At 41.1% G+C, this 22,023-nt stretch overlaps 1 protein-coding gene across 5 annotated transcripts in view; it reads right to left on the bottom strand.

Moving 5' to 3' along the window:
• LOC138739254 (disks large homolog 2-like) overlaps positions 1-22,023 on the bottom strand; it is a 784,112-nt gene that overhangs the window by 506,685 nt on the left and 255,404 nt on the right. The window contains exon 2 of one of the 5 annotated variants that reach the window (XM_069890962.1): positions 4,627-4,771. The exons of the other annotated variants lie outside the window; for them this stretch is intronic. Coding sequence (XP_069747063.1) covers positions 4,627-4,761 — 135 coding nt within the window. The 5' untranslated portion in view covers positions 4,762-4,771. The remainder of the gene's footprint in view (positions 1-4,626; positions 4,772-22,023) is intronic. 5 annotated transcript variants of the gene reach the window in all.

Genomic DNA, 22,023 nt, shown 5'->3' with positions numbered 1-22,023 from the left:
TAGCCGTACAATGGTCTGTAGAAGGTGGTGAGTCAGAATGGAGCCACGTGCGTCCTCGACGTGTGGATATGAGGAGACCTTCACTGTTGACTGCCTCAAGCCGGTGCACCTTGACCTGGAACACCCTGTGACTGTGCCACCCCCATGCCAATGAGGAAGCCATCCAAATGGACTAAAGAGGTGTTGGCTGTGGACTCCACACATCCTAGTGACGGTTCCAGGGGTGCGGGTGGGGTGGTCATGTGGCAGCTCACCCACACAACAGGTGAACCAGTTCACGGAGTCAGGGACTAGTCCGCAACAGATCCAACAGTAAGAGCTCCGAGTGCAGGGCAAGCCCACAGCCTGGCAGCTGACGCCAGTTCTCCCCCTCAGGTTGCGAAGGTTGCTGGGAGAGGGTACTTAAGCGCGCGGCTTTTGAATCAGTAAAACATTTGGTTCAACTCACCTTCGACTCTGTGTGGCCTTTTGCTCATTGTGCAACTAGTCTCGACATTTTTAGACTGCCACCAGTGACAGTATAAAAGTGCCTAATGATAGCCTGAAGTTTGGAGAATAGTAATTGATGGCAAACTCCCCATGATCACATTATTTTATATTCAGTGTAAAGTAAAACAAAGAGAATTCATCTCCCTTAAAGTACAAAGCACCAGTAACTTGAATGATGTGTCTGATCCCATGGCAAGAATATTGATTGTGTCACTGACCAAGGCACACATATGAGCCTGCAGTTAAGGTTGTGATAGATCATTGTTTTCTGACAACAACATCGGTTACCTCAACCTGCAGAGATAGAAGGTTGGATCCCTTCTATTTTCCTTTCATGAAGTAAATGATCTGGTGCTACTGAAGAATTTAGTTCAGCTCCAATTCTTTCATCACACCTTCATCAACAGCAAGGAATTTCGATGAATTCAGGTGGAAGTCAGTGGAGACTTCAGTAGGTTTAAGAATGATTAGTCAGTCACTAGAATGCTGTGGGGCAGGTTGTAGATGGTGTGGTATGTAGCTTAATAAAAAACAGCAGGACACATGGAATGAATCCCATGCTGTCATCTACAACTTGTTAAATTAGACCACTGGCACATTGAAGCATAAGCTGCCTTGAACATTCTGGAAGAACCTTGATGCTCAGAAGAGCAGGTCTTAAAATTAATTGTTTGCTGCTGAATTAAAACTTGCAATCATATCATCTTTTACAGAGGAGGAGAATGAAAGGGGGGAGAGGAGGTAACATAGATCACCTTTATTCAGATTGGAAAGCAACATTTAAAAATGACCTTCTACAACCAATCATCCACATATAATCCAGATGCCTTCGGCTACCCTACCACTCCTTAGCAGAGAATCCTAGTTTCTCTGGCGGAAACTTAAGCCTTGGCATTTAGATGAAAATAATTTTGATCAAATTGTGAGCAAATCTGCAGCTAGGAGACCTGCATTCAGATTGAATTGCATATCAGGTGGCATGGTTGGCTTACTGGTTAGCGCAAAGCCTTAAGAGTGCCAGCGATCAGGACTGGGGTTCGAATCCCTCGCTGTCTGTAAGGAGTTTGTACGTTATCCCCGTGTCTGAGAGAGGGAGATGAGCGAGAGAGGGAGCTGAGTGAGAGAGGGAGCTGGAGGAAAGACAAAGGGGGAAGAAGAAGGGGAGGGGGGGGGTTAACAGAAACTAGAGAAATGTGTGTGGGAGCTAAGAGGGCCAGGTTAGTTGTGCGGGTATTGAAGGATATGTGGGTAGGAGCTGAGTTGATGGTGGTAGAGGGAAAATCCCATTGTTTGAAGAAGGAGGGCATCTCTGATGATCTGACACAGAAAACCATATCATGAAAAAGCTGGAGGAATTGAGAGAAGAAATGGAACCCCTTATAGGGGGCAGAGTGTGGAAAAAGGTGTCATCAATGTGCTGAGGGAATTGCTGGGTTTGTCGAGTGTTTGCCTCCTGAACTGGAAACAGAGTGAGAAAAGAGAGTGTTGCTCAAGATGGACCGAGTGAATTTGAGGTCAGAGTGTAAGTTTGTAATAAAGTGGCTCATGCCCCCATAAGGAGCTCACTTGTTCCACACCATCATTTGGGGCTGCAAATAGTCCTTCCAAGCAAAGCAACATTTCACATGAATCTGCAAGGATCATCTACTGTATCTGGTGCTCCCATTGTGATCTCCTCTGCATCAGAGCGACTGGACACAGACTGAGAGATCACTTTGTTGAGCAGCTTTGCTCTGTCCATCACAATAGTGTGGCCATCCATTTCAATTTTGTCTCATTGCCTTGCTGACATGTCTGTCCATGGTCTCACGTACTCCCAGCCTGAGACCACCCACAAAATGGAGAAACAGCACCTCATCATCTGTTTGGGCACCCTCCAACCAGATGGAATTCACATCAAACCACACCCCCCCCCCCTTTCACCTGTCACCTTTCCCACAGCTCTCTCTGTCTCCTTACAGAGCCAAAATCAATTCTCACATCTCCTCTCATCATTTCTAATTAAAACCTTTTGTTGGTCTGGATTCCTCCACCTGCCAGTCTTCAGTCTTTATTCTGACGCCTTCCTGTTCTTTGTTTATACCTTGAAGAGCAGCTCAGGCCTGAAATGTCAGTAATAAATCTTTACCTCCTGCTACAGAGTCAGGATAATGTGAACTATTTTGTATCCACATAACAATACACCCTTCTCACTGTAGTAACTGGAATGCACCACTGTGGGGTGTGTGTATGTGCATATCAGTGTATGTGAACAGTTTCATAAGATGGTGGAAGACATCAGTAAGTGAAATCTCTTTTGTTATTTGAATCTTGTATCTCTAAGTTATTTAAGAAGCCTCGCAAATAACACAGAGACATAACATGGTGGCAGCGACATAAGAGAACAAGAATAAAGCCGTACAATTCATTGTAAATCACTGAAATGCGAAGGGGTAGATTAAAAAAGATATTACTTTAAAAAAATGGCTGGTACAACAGCAGTTCACCCAGTGATGGACTGGGAGACTGAAAACATTGTTGAATTGTTTATATTTCAGCAGAAGTGCAATTTAGCATTCAAAAGTTATTTTCAAAATGCAACAGCAGAAGAGAAGGTCAGTTATATACTTCTCTGGACAAGGGAGCGCAGCCTTGACTTATTTAAAAGCTGGGAACTTAGAGGTGGAGAAAAATTACCTAGAGCATATATTTGCAAAGTTTGCTTCTCTCCTTGAACCCAGGTCTAATCATAGAATTAAACGCTAAGAATTTCAAGGCTTAATGCAAGAAACTGATTAAACTGTTGATAACTTCCTCACTAGACTAAAAATTGTTGCTGCAAAATGCAGATTTAAGGATGTAGAGGAAAGATTGATCAATATGGGGGTGTGCTGATCCCAAAGTGCAAAATCACTTACAGGGAAAGATAGCTTGAAGCTGGCCAAAGTCACAGCCTTCAAAGCCACGAGGACGCAAATGAAATCCCTATCTATGCAGACCCACCCACAGCAAAGAGAAGGAAGGGTTGATGCTATAAAGAACACAATCAGAAAAGTGTCAACCCCCAAGACCTGCAAGAACAGCAGCAGACAACACTCCTTTATGACCGAAACAAATGCCCAGCATACGGTTCTGAATGTAGAGCCTGTGGTAAAGCCAACCTCTGGGTAAAGATGTGCAAGTCTGGTATGAAGAAAACAGTAATACCAGTGAAGAAAAAAAGACAAGAAGAAGATCCACCACATAAAAGGAAACAATAATGATGATTGCGACATGTCAGGTGAGATGAAAGAAGGAAGCAATTTGCACAAAAAGATCCAAATGCAGAGAACAATCCAGAACAAACCTGAGATATTTAATTAAAAGGTGAAGCTGGATACTGGCTCACAAAGCAACATCCTTCCACTCAGACTCTACTGCCAGGTATCTCCAGAGAACATAATAAAAGGGTATCCAAAAGACGGTGCATTGGAAACAGCAAATGTCACATTAACAGCCTATGGTGGACCCATTATCAAGCAGCTAGGGAGAGTTAAGATCAATGGCTGCCATAAGGGAATTCTACGTGGAAGATGCAGAAAGATCAGCAATTCTAGGCCTGGATAGCTGCTGGGAGTTGCAATTAATCTCTGTTAATTAAGAGATCTAGATGATGAAGATATCCAAAAGGATCAACAGAGACACCTCATCCAGTCACAAACCAACGTCCAGTCACAAATAAGTCTAAGCTCATGAGCATGTACTTGGAATACTTTGATGATTCAGTTGGATGCTTTGGAGACTTTGAATATCAGTCGTCCATGCTCCAAAGAAAGGTCCACTAGAGATTAAGAAGCTGGAGCAAGAACTAAAGGACATGAAAAGGTTACAAGTCAGAGCCAAAGTGACTGAACCGACTGACTGGGTAAATTCCATAGTGGTCAAAAAAAAATGGCCACTTGAGAATATGTCTGTATCCTAAAGACTTAAATCAAGCAATAAAAAGGGGTCACGACCCAACACCGACACTAGAAGACATCACAGCAGAACTAACAGGTTCCAAAATCTTTAGCAAGCTAGATGTTAAGAATGGATACTGGAATGTGAAACTAGGTGAAGAATCAACACTACTAACAATGTTCAATACTCCATTTGGTCATTACAAGTTCCTGCAACTACCTTTCGGCCTAAAGGTAAGCCAGGATCTGTTCCAACAGAAGATCGATGAGACCAACAGAGGGTGTAAAGGTGCTGTTGGCATTGCAGATGACATCCAGGTTTTTGGTGGAGATGGAAAAGCTCATTGATCTTCATCTACACAAGGCTATGGAGAGAACAAGAGGAGATGGTATTAAACTTAATGGAGACAAATGCATTATAAAAGAGAAAGAATGCCAATTCTTCGCAATGGTGTACACTCCTGATGAGGTAAAGCCAAGCCCAGAAAAGGTTAAAGCCATTGCCAAAATGGAGCACCCAAAGGACAAAAGGGAACTCAGAAGTTTCCTTGGGTTGGTCCAATCTATGAGTTCCTTCATACCACATATATCAGACTACACAGCAAACATTAGAGAGTTGCTCAAGGAATTTCAGTGGTCACCATTACATCAGAGAAGGTTTGACCAGCTCAAAGAAATAACATGCAGAGAAGTGGAGTTGAGATATTATTATAGAAAAAAAAGCCCTCACTTTGCAAGTAGATGCATCTAACAGAGGCCTTGGTGCAGCATTGGTACAAGAAGGAAAACCAATAGCTTTTGCCTCAAAGGCACTAACAACAGCAGAGATCAGATATGTCAATATTGAGAGAGAGAGCTGTTGGTTGTCGTATACAGATGCAAAAAGTTTCACAAGTTTCAGTATGGAAAGAATTTTATAGTGGAAAGTGATCATTGCCCACTGGGACACCTTCTGAGAAAGAACCTAAACAAGGCACCAACTAGACTGCAGAGATCTGCAATGCTAAGACTTCAACTTAAAATACATACCAGGAAAAGAGATGGTGCTTGCTAATACCTTGTCACGACTTTTCCAAAATGGAAAATATAAAATGGAAGACATGTGAATGAAGATACTGTATCTTGCAACAAATTATAATAGTCTGTAATGGCTTCTGCCATCATTTATAGCAACCACGGACCTCCCTTTCAAATGCTGCAGACTTACTTTAAACAAGTGTTAGCTAATCAAAACAAATTCTTTGCCAATTCAACCAAGTTAGCACATGTAGATTTGGATTAAGGAAGCATTAATTGCATTTGCTTTTGCACCAGATCAAATAGACATAGGTTAATCTGTATGCCCATTTCAAGTACTATCCAATTTGGCCTCTAATATCTGAATTTTTTTACAGTTGGATTCCATTTTCCTATTTTCATTATTCTGCAAGTTCTTGGAAAATATTTGAAACATAAATGTGAATAAGATAGAATCATGATCTCCAGAAAACAGTTCTTATACACAGGAAATTGGAGTACCAGCACATAAATGTGTTAATGTGTCCATCCAAAAATATTGATTCATCAGGGTTTGGCTGGTGATTAACACCCACAGATGTACATTTAATTATCCTACATAGATTCCATGTTTATCTAGTTCCTATAGGATAGAAATTAAGTTCAAACCATGTCTGGAGTCAGTGTAAATCATCATCTGTGCAAATGATGTGCTGAGGTACAATTCATGCACCAAAGGGGGAATGCTCCCTGCAAGGATATAGTGCCAAAGAATTGAAAAGCAGTGTAAGCTTTATTGTTATTATCTTTGAAAATATTTGAAATGCAAATAGATTGGAGTTATTTTCCTCATTAAAATTGGCTACAGAAAATAGGGCAGAACAGGGAGGATATGGAACATTATAATAGTTTAGTTAGTTGAAGTATTTTGTGCAGTTCTGATCTAAGAAAAATATTGCATGGGTCAAGTTTGTTTTCCTTGGAACAGAGCAGGAAGATGAAGAACCTGAAAGAGGTGAAAAAAACTATGAAGGACAGATAGAGAAAACTTTTCCCCATAACGATGTGCTTGAAGCTAGTAGGCTTAGATTTTGGATAGAGGTAAAAAGTTAGAAGGGATGCGAGTGAGAATGCTTTCACCCAGAAGGTGGTTTAAATCTGGAATGAAATACAAATTTTCACAATATTTAAGAATTATCTAGACAAAAGCATAAAAGGATATACATTGAGTGCTGGTTAATAGAATTAGTAGAGATGTCAGCCAACTTAACCAATTGTTTGAGATAAAACTTGGTTTTCAGAGGTACTTGCCAACAGAAAAGTCCAAGGAGACCTTCTTGGTCTTTATATCCCACTGAAATAAATATCTATAAAAGGAGACTAGTTCCAACATGAAGGAGGTGCCTGAACACTACTCTCAAAGATGAGCTTCAACTCCCCCGAAGAAATAATTAGTGGTTTCTTTCATTTTCAAATGTTAATTTCATGTTTATGTAATAATACATTAAAAATGCAATATACATGATGGACTTCAACTTCTGTCTGCTGTGATGCAAACAAAGAGTTGTCACGAACATTGCCTAGTACCCCTAATATTAGAAGAAAGAGAGGCAAAACAGAGTCCCTTCAGAGACACTGAGTATCAATGGATTTGCCTCAAGTGCTCCCACAACCTCAGCAGCTGCAGTCCAGTATTAATCATCGGCAACCCGAGCTCCAAATCGTCAATATGATCAGGTAGCCTTCAGCACCTGAGGACCTTCAGGAGCCCTTCTTGTGCTCAGCACCCTCTTGAATCCCAATTCCAATACCTGGTCCCCATGAGCCAGTCACCAGCAGCCCACAGCCCGTGTGGGTCCTTCAGCCACTAAGCCCCTCGCTGGTCCGCTGCCTTCATCACTGTCCTTTAGGGTCACTTCCTAAGCCTCTCCTTCTCAATAGGGTGGGGTGGGGGTGGTGTTCTCCCAGTCTCTGGTGCCCTGTGGCAGTCCGCTGTTCCCCTGGAGTATACAATTCTTCATGGTATGCAGCACAAGACAAGTGCTGCCATCTTGGGCAAAAACACCAGGCCTGCAGGGTTTTTAAAAAAAAATATTAACTCCTTTAACAGCTATCTGCATTAGGACCCAGCAGTGGAGCACTGTGTATCTGCTCCTCGCTCTCCTGGGTCCGTTAGAGCTGCCATTTTTTTCCAATGGTAAATTGTTCCACTGAAAACAATAAATATCTATTTTAGCATATCTGTTCGCAACCTTAAAGCCATCAACTGACTGAACTGTTTGAATTTCCTAACAAGTCTGTCTCATACAAGCTAATTAAATTGTACCTTTCCACTGCTTTCATAATTTCATCCTTTAAAGAGATGACATACATGACTTACCTCTAATTCTGTAGAGGTTTATCATAACTTCTTTGCTTTGTATTTTCCTGAAAATGAACACAATGTCTAACTTTCTAAAGCCATATTAAAGTCCATTGCCATTGTTGCATGACATTGAATCTTGCTCTCTTCTCTATTAAGACGACTTTCAAAAAAGATCTCTTTTTCTCCCCACCAAAGAGTATCACTTCATACTTATCTACATCAAATTTCTAACCATTATTCATCCAGTCCTTAAGTCTCCAAGCATCTTCCTGTTTGTCACTCCACTTGGATTGTGTAAAAATATAATGTTGGAGAAATTGTTGGTCAAACAGTGTACTTTATGTAGCAAAGATAAAGATACATTATTAATGCTTTGGGGATGAAGGGCTCAAGCCCAAAATGTTGGTTATCTATCTTTATTACAAAAGTACACTGTTTGATCAGCTGCGTTTCTCCAGCATTGTGTTTTTACTTCAACCACGGTGCCTGCAGACATTCGTGTTTTACTTCATAGATTTTGTACTTTTACTGAATGCTTCCCCCCCCCCCCCCAATGAAATGAGAAACACAAATACTGTAGATGCTGGGAACTTGAGTGAACAAAGAGAAGCTAGAGGAACTCAGCGGGGTGGGCAGCATCCATGAATCGAAATGGTCAGTCATTGTTTTGAACTCTTTAAAAGGCTTTGACCCAACATGTTGATTGACCATTTCAATCCACGGATGCAGGCTGCCCCATTCCCTCCAGCTTCTCACTGTTTGTCTTTAGGTCTTGGTGATTTGAAGGCAATTACGTTATGTACAGTTTCATTTATCCTTTTGAAATGCCTAATTTTTTTTTCAAAGTATTTAATCGAATGGCTCTTTGCTGATTGCCTTTCATTCCTTTTTCCTGTCATATTTATTGGCATAAAGAGTTAGCATTATATCAATCATCATTTGGACAGGGTTGCAAAATTGAGGAAAAAGCAAAGTGGATTAGTTTGCTTATTAAATTTTATTTTGACATCAATTATTTGTTCTTAACTAAATGCTTCATCTAAATGAAACATTGGCCGTGTGGATGAGAGAGAATATGACATACTTCAAATATATATACCAAGTCAATTTGTCCATAAAACACACCATAAAAAAAGCTTGTGACTGTGACAAAACGGAACACTATTCGGGCATATGTTGTCTGAAGCCAACTTGCGATCCAAACTCATTTCACCTCCAAGGCAGAGAAGTCAAACCTTTTCTGTTTAGCACCACCTCATTGAATCACTCCTATCTTTTCTTCGCCTTCACCACAATTTCTCTATTCCTTACAACTTTTCACCAAAATTAGATCATTATTGGTTTTCAGATTTTCCAACATTAATTAATTAAGTTCTTATTTTGTTCTTATTAAGTCATTATTTTGATGTTGTAATTTTAATGGAACTGAATTATCTTGTTGAAAGGTCTATAAATATTGCAATAATTTACAAACAAAAAGGCAGAACAAGATTGTGCAAAATACAAACTTTGTTAGTTTCATATCCGCTGAAATAGTGTGCAAATAATGTAAAATTAAAAATTTATGCAACAAATATATGTAATTTTTAAAAATTATTTTCTAATTTTCTTTCACATCTTCCCAACCCCAGACCTTTAGCATTCAAGTAGAGTTTTTATTTTGTTGACATCTCTCCAAGCAAGCAAATTCATCAAAAAATTATCAAAGACCACAACAATCCTTGAACCTAACCTAATTCAGCAAAGTACAGAGCAACATGAAATAGTGTAGGTTCGTACCAGGCTGACTCATCATTTAAGATGTACTTATTTGTTATTAGTTGCAGCATATTCTTTTTATTAAATGTTTTATGGATAAATTGATTTGGTGCATATATTTAAAGTACTGTGGTGGCGCTCATCTCTTGTAGTTTGTATCACCGCGCTGGTGGGACAGCTGCAGGAAGATGGTGCCTTCGGGGCCTGCTCATTACCTCATGGCTTAGGCCACAGCTCGCGCTCCGGGCAACGTGATGACATCACCGCCACATGGGGCAGAACTCCCATTGGCCTGAAAGGGGTGCACATGAAATTCAAATAAATAGTTCAACTGAAACCTCCACTGTGTCCTGTGGTGTGTTTCTGCGGGAGTTCTGCCCCATGCGGCAGTGACGTCATCACGTTGCCTGGGGCACGAGCTGTGGCCTAAGCCACAAGCTAATCAGCAAGCCCCAATGGAGCCATCTTCCTGCAGCTGCCACGCCGGCGCAGTGATACAAGCAGGACCGGTTCGCTACAAGAGATGTGCGCCGCTGCAGTATGTCATTTTCTCTTTCATCCATATGGGAAATGTTTCATAAAGATGAAATATTGTTATTTACCTAGGATGTTAATACACAGAATGGAAGTTGTGGAAACAACTGGGAATATTTAACCTTGTGAACAGAATACATTCTATAAGTAATTAGAACATGCTTTCTACAAGACAGCATAGGTTCTATGAACAATATAAACACATTAGTAAACCGAAAATCCAGTTACATTTTAAATACAGGTATACTTCTTTTTCAGAAAAATGTTAAAAGCAGTTATGCACTTTAATTGAACACCTGTTTCACAAATTAAAGTATTCCATCATATAATTATTTAGCTATAATTAAACTGTTATATTATCCAACTATAATCCAATGGCTAAGTATTGGGAAATAAAATGTCCTCTTATTTGGTAACAACATTTTTACTTTAAAATTGTAAAGCTTACCCGTGTCATTTTTTCTTTTCTGGCATTATTCAAAAATCTCTGGCCTAATTTCTTAGCATACCAGACAGAGGAGAGCATCTTCAACCCAACACACACAATAAATTCTCACAGCTTCATGAAGAAGATAAAGTATTATGGTAATCAAGTATTGAGTACCAGCTATATCTGGCTCTTTTCCAATTGTTCTCTCTTCTGAAAAACCTCAAGCCTGCCCAAGTGCACTCATATACCATCAGAAGATGACAGGACCGAAGTGCTTTTGCAGCAAGCTCATGTCTCTTGAGCTAACTGCCTGTCTGCAGCTTCTTAAAAGAGTCACGAGATATATGTGTGAGAAGGAAAAATGTAGGAAACAGAATCTGAAACTTGAAGAGCTAGATTATCATATTTAAATTGAAGAGTATAATGTTCCATTTTCCTTCTCCAGTGACTGTTGACTTTTTTGTGTCACTGAGAAGCAGCCAACTTCTTAACCTGAAAACAGTCAGCACAATTTCGGTAAGAAACACTTCCATCCAAGTAAATTGTTCAAACATTTCATTGATGCTGCGAGTAAAAAAAAATTCAAAGCAACTTCTCATCTAACTGCATGAGAACAAGGCTATAGTCATAGCAGAAAGAAACCATACACTAACTTTACAGTCATTTTTGTGACAATGACATTGAGGCGGCCACTTCTCCGTTTATAACAGCAAGACCCTCATTGTTCATTGCAAATTTGGATTTCCATTATATTGTTTGATGTCAATGGCATCATGGCTCAATTAAGCAGAGCAACTGCTGATTTCTGAGATATCTATGTGAAATCACATTAACCACATGAAAATAATTACAGGTAATGAAAAAGTGCCCATTGTCTCAATGTTTTATATCGAATTTTCTGCCATTCAAATGAATAGACTGATCATCACTATTCTGCTTCTGACATTCAAATGCTGAGTAGAACTAATAACTGGCCACAAGGTGTTCCAACTTTTATGCAGATCGCACCAGACTGTCCCAAACAGAATGGTCAAATCATGTTCAAAATTGATCTTGAATCCGACATTATCTTGCTCAAACATCATCTTTCCTTCCCCTATGCAATAAAACAATATTCAGCCCCTCCAGCAACATTCCAGTGAACATTATTCAAAAATGAACAGGTATATCATATACAGCTCTCAATACTAAAATTGAATTATTCCAAAGATGTAACCCTGTAATAACAAAGATAGTGTGAAAATGTTCTGCACTATTTTTGGATGTATCAGTGGAACACACAATTTTTGCAATATATTAAGTATAGAACATCATAGGGAGGCGAACATGTTCTTAATATGTTCGATTAGAGTGTGCATTTTTCATATGAGCTGCAGATATTTGACTTCAAAGTACCCATTTGTCAACATATGTGGTTACATATGAAAAACATTAGTGCATGGCCTATCATGAACAAAAGGATTTCTAAATGTCAGCAAGAAAAACTATGACAGGAATGTTTTTCAGATTGAATGTTGATTAACCATTAATTGCACAAGATGAAAAATCCCAAATAATTCCAATGTATCAAGTAAAATATTTTCTTCTCAAGACTTCTCAGGCAGTGCTGAATATGTCCAAAAAGTACACAGAATTGATTTACAAGAAATGAAAACTTTTCCAAAGTAAGACATTTTGATTTTCTTTGCTTCTTCTTGATCAAGTGTCTTCCATTCTATCTGCCAAGGGATCTCACCTCTGTCATCCTGGTCGCTGTGTACATTCCACCTCAGTCTCACATCAGGCTAGCACTGTAATCAGCACCCATGAGACAGCAATTATTGCAGGGGACTTCAACCAGGCAAACTTAAAACAATCTCCAACACATTACGTGCCAAACCAAATGAACTAACACACTTGACTACTGCAGCACTGTGATGAAGAATGCCTACCAAGTCATCCCACAATCGCGTTTCAGCAAGTCTGATCACCTGGCTGTACTTCTACTCCCAGCATACCAGCAGAGACTGAGGACTGCAGCACCAGTGGTGAAGATGGTGTAAGTACGGTCAAGGGAGGCAGAGGAGCACCTGCAGGACTCCATTGAATCGGTGGACTGGACCATAATTCAAGAATTCTCCTTCAAACTTGAACGAGTATGCTATGGCTGTCACCAACTTCATTAAGGCCGACATGAACAAACACAACGTGCAGATAGGGTGAGTGCCTCAACCAGAAGCCATGGATGAATCAAACGATTCGCAATCTGCTGAGGTCAAGGTCAATGGCATTTAAAATCGGTGATCCTGATCGGTTCAGAAAGTCCAGGCATGATCTACAGAAGGCCATATTAATAGCAAAGAGACAATTCTGAGTGAAGCTAAAGACAGAATCAGATATGGCAGAGTTTGCAGGCCATTACATCCTACAGCGTGAAGCTAACATCATAAATGGCTGTGATACTTCACTACCTGATGAGCTGAACACCTTTTACACTCACTTTGAAAAAAAGAATGCAATGGTACCAATGAGAATCTCTGCAGAAGCTGACAACCCTGTTATATCTGCCTCTGAGGTCAACGTCAGAACATAATAATAATAATAATAATAATAATAATAACAATTACAGCACGGAAACAGGCCATTAGGCCCTTCTAGTCCGCACCGAACCAAACACCCCTTTCTAATCCCACCTCCCTGCACAATGCCCATAACCCTCCATCTTCCTCTCATCCATATACCTGTCCAACCTTTTCTTAAATAATACAATTGACTCCGCCGCCACTATTTCTCCCGGAAGATCATTCCACACAGCTACCACTCTCTGAGTAAAGAAGTTCCCCCTCATGTTACCTCTAAACCTCTGCCCCTTAATTCTTAACTCATGTCCTCTTGTTTTAATCTTTCCTCCTCTTAACGGAAATAGTCTATCCACATCCACTCTGTCTATCCCTTTCATAATCTTAAATACTTCTATCAAATCCCCTCTCAACCTTCTACGCTCCAAAGAATAAAGACCCAATCTGTCCAATCTCTCCCCATACTCCAGATGCTTAAACCCAGGCAACATTCTGGTAAACCTTCTCTGCACTCTCTCCACTCTGTTTATATCCTTCCTATAATTAGGCGACCAGAACTGCACACAGAACTCCAAATTAGGCCGCACCAACGTCTTATACAATCTCAACATCACCTCCCAACTCCTATATTCCATGCAATGATTGATAAAGGCCAGCATACTAAAAGCCTTCTTCACCACCCTATTCACGTGAGTTTCTACCTTCAGGGAACGATGTACCGTCACTCCTAAATCTTTCTGCTCTTCTGTATTCCTCAATGCTCTCCCATTTACCACATATGTCCTATTCTGATTCTTCTTACCAAAATGAAGCACCTCACACTTATCAGCATTAAATTCCATCTGCCATTTTTCAGCCCACTTTTCTAAGCAGCCCAAATCCCTCTGCAATCCTAGAAAACCTTCTTCATTATCCACTATTCCACCTATCTTAGTATCGTCTGCATATTTACTAATCCAATTCACCACCCCATCATCTAGATCATTAATGTATATAACGAACAACAATGGGCCCAATACAGATCCTTGAGGCACACCACTGGTCACCGGCCTCCAACCTGACAGACAATTATCCACTACCACTCTCTGGCCTCCCCCTTTCAGCCAATGTTCAATCCATTTGACTATCTCAAAATTTATACCTAAAGACTGCACCTTCCTAACTAACCTTCCATGTGGTACCTTATCGAAGGCCTTACTGAAGTCCATATAGACAACATCCACTGCGCTACCCTCATCCACATTCCTAGTCACCTCTTCAAAAAATTCAATCAGATTGGTCAAACATGACCTTCCTCCCACAAATCCATGTTGAGTACTCCTGATCAGACCCTGTCTATCCAGATGTTTATAAGTACTATCTCTAAGAATTTTCCTTTAAGATCCTTTAAGATGAACCCTTTCAAGGCATCATGCCCTGATAGCATAACTGGTAGGGTAATGAAAATCTGTGCCAATCAATTATGGACATTTTCAATCTCTCACTGCTGCAATCAGAGGTTTCCACCTGCTTCAAAAGGTCATCAATCATACCGGATGCCCAAGAAGATCAAAGTGAGCTGCCTTAATGACTATCGTCCTATAGCACTCACATCTATGGAGATTAAATGCTTTGAGAGGTTGGTCATAGCCAGAATTAACTTGTACCTGAGTAAAGAACTGGACCCACTGCAATTCGTCAACCATCACAATTGCTCCACAGCAGATACAATCTTACTGGTTCTCCACTCAGCTGTGGATCATTTAGACAACAGCAATACATAATCAGGGTACTTTTCATTAACTACACCTCAGCTTTCAACACCATTATGCCCTCAGTACTGAACAACAAGCTCCAAAACCTGGGCCTCTGCATCCCCAACTATATTTGGATCCTTGACCTCCTCATCAGAAGATCAGTCAATATGAATCTCAAATGACTCTTCCTCATTGACATCAACACAGAAATACCTCAAGGAAGTGTGCTTAGCCCACTGTTCTTCTTGCTCTGCACGCACGACTGTGGGGCTAGGCACAATTCAAATCCTATCTACAAATTTGCCGATTACATCTCAGCCATTGGCAGAATCACAGTTGGCACTGAAGAAGCGTACAGGAGTGAGACAGATCGAAATAGTGCAAGATAAGTGGTGCTACAAAAGCAACCTCGTGCTCAATGTTAGCAAAACCAAGAAACTGATTGTGAATTTCAGGAGGGGGAAATCAGGAGGACACAAGCCAGTCCTCATTAAGGGATCAGAAGGGGAAAAGGTTAGGAACAACAAATTCCTGGGTTTCAACATCTCTGATCTATCCTGGGGCCTCTAAGTCGATGCAATCCTAAAGATAGCTCACCAGTGGCTATACTTCATGAGGAGTTTGAGGAGACTTGGCATATCACCAAAAACTCTTACAAATTTTTATAAGGGTGCCCTGGAGAACATTCTAACTGGTTGCATAACTCTATGGTTTGTAGGTGCCAATGCACAGGACAGGAAAAGACTAGAGAGTTGTGAACTCTGCCAGCGCCATCTCAGGCATCAGTCTTCATTCTATCAAGGACATCGACAAGAGGCAGTGGCACAAGAAAGGAGACTCTGTCCTCAAAAACCCTCAACATCCAGGCCATAACCTCTATTTTATTTCAGATTTATTATCAAGATGACATCACATACAATGCTGAGTTCTTTTTCCTGTGGGTAAGGCAGAATTACCTCTTGTTGGTAGTGCAAAAACAATTGTACTCAGCATACATACGTAAACAAAATAAAGAAATGTAAACAAACTGACTGTGCAACGCAGAGGAAAAAAATCAATAAAGTGTAAAAGTGAGAGTCTTTAAATTAATGCCTGATTGAGTTTGTCATTGAGGAGTTTGATGGCAGAGGGGTAGCAGAAATTCCTGAACCTGGTGGTGCAAGTCTTGTGCACCTCTACCTCTTTCCTGATGGCAGCAGCGAGAACAGTGTGCATGCTGGGTAATGTGGGCCTTTGCTTATTGTTGCCTCTCTCTGATGGCAGTATTCCCTGTAAATATTCTGGATGGTGGGGAAAGATTTTCCTGTGATGTTCTGGGCTGTGTCCATTGCTTTTTGGAGAAATTTACACTCAGGATATTAGTGTTCCTATATTTTTATGGGTCAGTACAACATTGAGGGATGAAGGGCCTGTACTGTACTGTTCTACTTCTCTGACATGATTCACTTTTGCAATAACTGTTTTAAGTCATTTTTCTATGTTCCAGGCATGATATTAGATTGCTGCCATATTTTATTTATATATATCTATATATAGATATATATATATAAAATTGTTCAAAAAGTACATTACAAAGGCAAAATGTCAAAAGATTCATTAGTGAGTGACAAGAAAAGAAAAATCACCTCCATGTACCCGAGTTCAATTTTCAAGCGTTCTCATTTCAGTGTTTAGTACATTAGAGCCAATACTCAGCAACCCAAATGAGCTGGCTAAATGAAATTACATTAGAGTTTGAAATTAAAAAAGATATCTTCGAAAACAAGATAATAAATTTTACATTATTTAATGGGCTACAGAGTTTGAAGCCATATCATGATTTTTTTTTACTTGCATTCTGTATTTTAAAGACCCCTCAATGATAAGATATGGCAATAACTCTTGAATAATTTTCTCTGTTTTTTTTCTTCACCTTCTCTAAGTCTTCAACATATCTTTGTGCCAGATGGCCTGACATACACTTAGAACTCAATAAAGAAAATGAACTGTACCTGAAAAGACATGACAAGTCAGCACTAAACATGGGGTGATGTGCGAAGAGCCCCTCAGACATTTTTGTGCAAGGCCTCTCACTCACTATTATTATTTCTTCTCCTCCCTCAAGACAGTCTCTTTGGATCAAGGATGTCTTACTTTCCCAAAGCAAACAATGAGCTGCTGGAGGAAGTCTGTGGGATCAGGCAGTATCCATGGTTAGAAATGGACAGTCAATGTTTTGGGTCAGGATCTTCTATCGAGACTGAAGTGGAGAGGGGATATATCAACAATATCAAGGGATATGTTTTCTTCCCTTTTTTTTTCCTCTTCAGAATCACTGGATGATGTAGTTGATTCAATATCGATGTCATATTGAATCGATTATTGTAGTCTCGTTTAACTTGCAACATTCTTTGCTTTGGACTTTTCATCTCAAGCCGATGTTGTTTGTTCTGGTGTGCACATGTGCAGATGTTCAAACAAAGTCAGTAATCCTGCAGTCCTCTTCTGAAGAAGCAGGGGAGGGGTGAAGAGGTGATGACTGGTTTTGTTAAGACATCAATGTGGGAACCAAAGAATCTTCTACAGTTGGAGCAGTAGGTGGATTGGTGCTTTGTGAGGTGGTCCATTCCTTCCACCACTTATCCTGGACCACTGGATGCTGTTGATGCATAGATTTGGTATTCTCAAAATTTCCTAAGCCATTTTGGTCATGGACAGAGATTCCTAGGAGTCAGTGAGGATATGGCACTTCTTCAAGGAAGGTTTGTGCAAATTATTGAAATCTTCCAATAAGGGAGCTTGCAATGGAGTGTCTGTTTTTGGAGTCAGCAATTTGAACGATGTGGCATGCCCAAAGTAGTCAAGTAAGGGTAACTAGGACTGCAGAACTAGACATTTTCTATTTCTTATGATCTGAAAAGAGACTTTTCAGCCCAGTGAGTGGAGGAAAAATTTAGGGGAGATGTCAGAGATTAGGTTTTTGCACAAAAAGTAGTGGACGGCTGAAATGCATTGCTGGGGGTGGTGGTGATGGAGGTTGATAGGGACATTCAAGAGTCAGAAAAATAGAAGATTCTGCATGTGAGGTAAGGAAAAGTTAGATTGTTGTGGAGTAGGTTTACATTGGTCGACACAACATTGTGGGCTGGAAGGCCTGCACCGCACTATGAGTCTAATCTGGCTTTCAAAGTGATTCAATTACTTCACTTATTTTCAGGTAGCCTGGTCCCTCTTCACATGCCCATCAGCCCCATCACTACAGCCAATGAATAACCACTTCAAAGAAATTTTCTTCCTCTCTCCAAAGGGAGTTCTGTGAAGCTTTGTCATACTGCTGTCACCTCTTAGCCTCTCCTCCCCCTCCCCCCAAGCTTCTTCCATCCCTTAACATTGTTGCTATCTTCCCTTCCCACTTTAGGATCAAACCCAGATTTCTACCATGATGAGACAATAGCACAACCCATGGAGATGCTGTCCTTTCCAGATTTCCTCCCCTGAAATATATTAATGAACCAAGTAGGTTTTTATGATAACCTGGTATTTTTTTCATGGTCATTATTACTAAGACTCGATAGTGTTTCTTTTTCCTTCCAAATCCACATTATTAACCATATACATTTCATAGCTGGCAATGGTAAGGTTCAAACTCTTGATTATTAGTCCAGGTCTTTTGATTGCTGTCTGAAACCTAACAACTGTGACACTAATAGTGTGGCCTGAGATCAGTTTTATTGTCTTTCCAGTAGGTTTGGAGAGACAGTGCAGACACTTTTCAATTGAATGTTGCATACATTTTGATCTCCATACGCAAGGAACGAAAGATTCATCAGATTGATTCTGAGGATGGTGAGAGTGGAAGGGCTCCTGTACTCTGAAAAGAAATTAAACGTTTTGGATTTATCCTCTTATATTAAGGCAGAAAGGTGTTCTCATTAAAAATGTTCCAAATTCTTAGTGGACCTGAGGGTAGATACAAGAATGATGTTCCCCTGTCTAGAACCAGGAAGCACAGTCTCAAAGAAGGGGTGAGCATTTCGGGGCAGACTGAGAAATATCATCTCACAGTGTGGAATGAATCTTTGGGATGCTCTTCTGTAGTGAGCTGTGGAGACAGTTTCTGATCATATTCAACACAACACTAAATTGATTATTGTGTATTTTTAGGGACTATTGGGTTAGTACAGTTAAAAAGCACAGAGTTAATTCCCTCATTCCATTCATTCTTACTGAATGAGGGAACAGGCATGAAGGGCTGCTTCAAATTCTCATGTTCCTATGATATCATCGACAATCTCCCTTTATCATCGACGTTGATGTGCAGGTGGTGTAACTCCAGCAGCCCACATTCAATTCTGTGCTGGCCATGTGGAAAATGCACCCTTCCTCTCTGACTGTGTGAGCTTACCCTAGGTGTTCCAGTTTCCACCCTTATCCCAAAGGTGACCTTACGTAGATGAGTGCAAGGAGGATCAGGAGGAGGTTATTGGATGCAAAGGAGAGAGAGAGAGAGGTACAAATGGGGTGATGAGATTGCTCTAGGAACTGGCACACTCAATGGGTAGAATGGACTCATTCTTTGTTGTAAAAAAAATGAGAAAATTTTCAGGGCAATATTACCTGTCCATTTTCCAACAAATTCCAATTTGCATGCTTCTCCCTTTTTCGTAGCACTGAAACTGTCTTAGCAAAAGGTATAAAGAACAGGAAGTCTAACTACAAGTGAGTACATTACGTTCTTCATTATTCTTAACCTCTCTGCAGGATTTGACATGTTTGAAGAGAGAAACCTCTCATTTCAAATCATCCGCCTCTGTGAATTGTTCTTACTTTGTTCCAATCATACCATCCATTGTTAGCAGAAAGTCACTGTCCAGTTATGAAAATTCATTTTGCCTCCTTTGTTTTTCATCTGTTAACTGCCCTTGGCAATATCATCCAAAGATACAAGGTTAGCTTCCTCCTTCCAATGCCTCTATGTACTGAGGTTTCCTTTTTAAATAATAGATAAATATCTCGGCTGCACCATTTCATCGGATGCAAGGATTGAAAACGAGATAGACAACAGACTCGCCAAGGCAAATAGCGCCTTTGGAAGACTACACAAAAGAGTCTGGAAAAACAACCAACTGAAATACCTCACTAAGATTAGCATATACAGAGCCGTTGTCATACCCACACTCCTGTTCGGCTCCGAATCATGGGTCCTCTACTGGCATCACCTAAGGCTCCTAGAACGCTTCCACCAGCATTGTCTCCGCTCCATCCTCAACATTCATTGGAGCGACTTCATCCCTAACATCGAAGTACTCGAGATGGCAGAGGCCGACAGCATCGAATCCACGGTGTTGAAGATCCAACTGCGCTGGTCACGTCTCCAGAATGGAGGACCATCGCCTTCCCAAGATCGTGTTATATGGCGAGCTCTCCACTGGCCACCGTGACAGAAGTGCACCAAAGAAGAGGTACAAGGACTGCCTAAAGAAATCTCTTGGTGCCTGCCACATTGAACACCGCCAGTGGGCTGATATCGCCTCAAACCGTGCATCTTGGCGCCTCACAGTTTGTCGGGCAGCAACCTCCTTTGAAGAAGACCGCAGAGCCCACCTCACTGACAAAAGGCAAAGGAGGAAAAACCCAACACCCAGCCCCAACCAACCAATTTTCCCCTGCAACCGCAGCAACCGTCGGACTTGTCAGCCACAAACGAGCCTGCAGCTGACGTGGACATTTACCCCTCCATAAATCTTCGTCCACAAAGCCAAGCCAAAGAAGAAAGAAAGAAGAACAGATAAATAGAACTTTTCTTTATCCAATGGAGCCATTGCCAGATCTAGTGTAACAGCAGCACTGCCACTGGTGTGGACCCGTGGAAAGCAGAGATACAGTGCTCCCCAAGGGGTTCCACCACCCAGTCTTACTTCCAATGGCTCTGCACAGGATTTAAACAGCCTCTTAAATGAGCTGGGTGCGTTTTATTTTAAAATCCTGCCATCTTGGGGGTCTGAGAAGATAGCAGCCTCTGTGTTCAGCAGGGCCACGAGGGGTTGCAGACTCTGGGGGAGCAGTGGACTGGCATAGGTTACCTGCAATGGAGAGAACACCCATGGTTGAGCAGGAAAAGCAGAGGAGATTATTCCAAGGATGATAACCACGGTGGAGGACCAGCGAGGGGTCTCCGGCTGAAGCATGCACACAGGCTATGACTCTCGTTGAGCTGTTGGCCACTTGCGGGTGAGAAACCCACACAGAGTGGGCTGCTGGAGACTTGAGGTCAAAGGAGTCACACCAGGCTGCAGGCTGCTGGAGACTGTATCATTAGAACCAGTTATCATAACCGGAATTCGAGAGGGTGCTGTCCTAGGTGCTGAAGGGTTATGCGGCCGCAAAACTGCAGGAGCACTGGAGGCGAATACATGGACTCAGTGACTCTAAGGCAGTGGTTGGCAACCTTTCCCCCCCCCCCCCCTCCCACTCACATACTATCTTAAGTAATCCCTTGCTAACTACAGAGTATCTATGGCATAGGATACCATAGTTGCTCTATGGTTAGTAAAAGATTACTTCAGGTGGTATGTGAGTGGAAATAAAAAGGTTGAGAACCACTACTCTGGTGGTGAGGGGAGAAACTCCCTTTTGCTTCTCTTTCTTTGACTGTAAGCATCACTAGACAATGTTAATTGGCAATTATTTGTCTGCCTTAGGGCAGAAGAAAGGCAATTTTGTGTAATGCTGCAATTCTCTTCAATAAAGAAATAAGAAAGTTGAAGCCAGTACTATTCATTTCATACTCTTGTCCCAAGTCTATTCCCTGCCCAGCCACTTATAGTTTGATTTCACTGAGCACCTTCGTTCTGTCCACTGCAACAGCATGGACCTCCCAGTAGCCAATCATTTTAATTCGACACATGTCAGCCCATGGCCTCATGTACTGCCAATTTGAATCCACCCACAAATTGGAGGAACACCACTTTAAATTCTATCTCAGTCTCCAACTAGTCTGTACAATTTTAATTAATCCCCTCCCCCACTTTCTCTCCTTCTCTATCTCTCTCTCCTTTCCTGCAACTCCCCACTCATTTCCCTTTCTTCTGTCAGAGCTATCCCTCCTTGTATTTTTCCCTCTACCTATCACTTCTCAGCTTCTTTCTCTTCTAGCCTCCCAACTGTATCTCTCTTAGCTGCAACACCTTCCCTTTATACTCTTCCCTCTACCCATCACTTCTCAGCTTCTTTCTTTTCTAGCCTCCCATCTGTATCTCTC

This window comes from Narcine bancroftii, chromosome 7 (assembly GCF_036971445.1).
Source record: "Narcine bancroftii isolate sNarBan1 chromosome 7, sNarBan1.hap1, whole genome shotgun sequence".
Classification (NCBI taxonomy): Eukaryota; Metazoa; Chordata; class Chondrichthyes; order Torpediniformes; family Narcinidae; genus Narcine; species Narcine bancroftii.
Note: the sequence above shows the minus strand (reverse complement) of the source record. Positions and strands in the feature narration are given on the sequence as shown.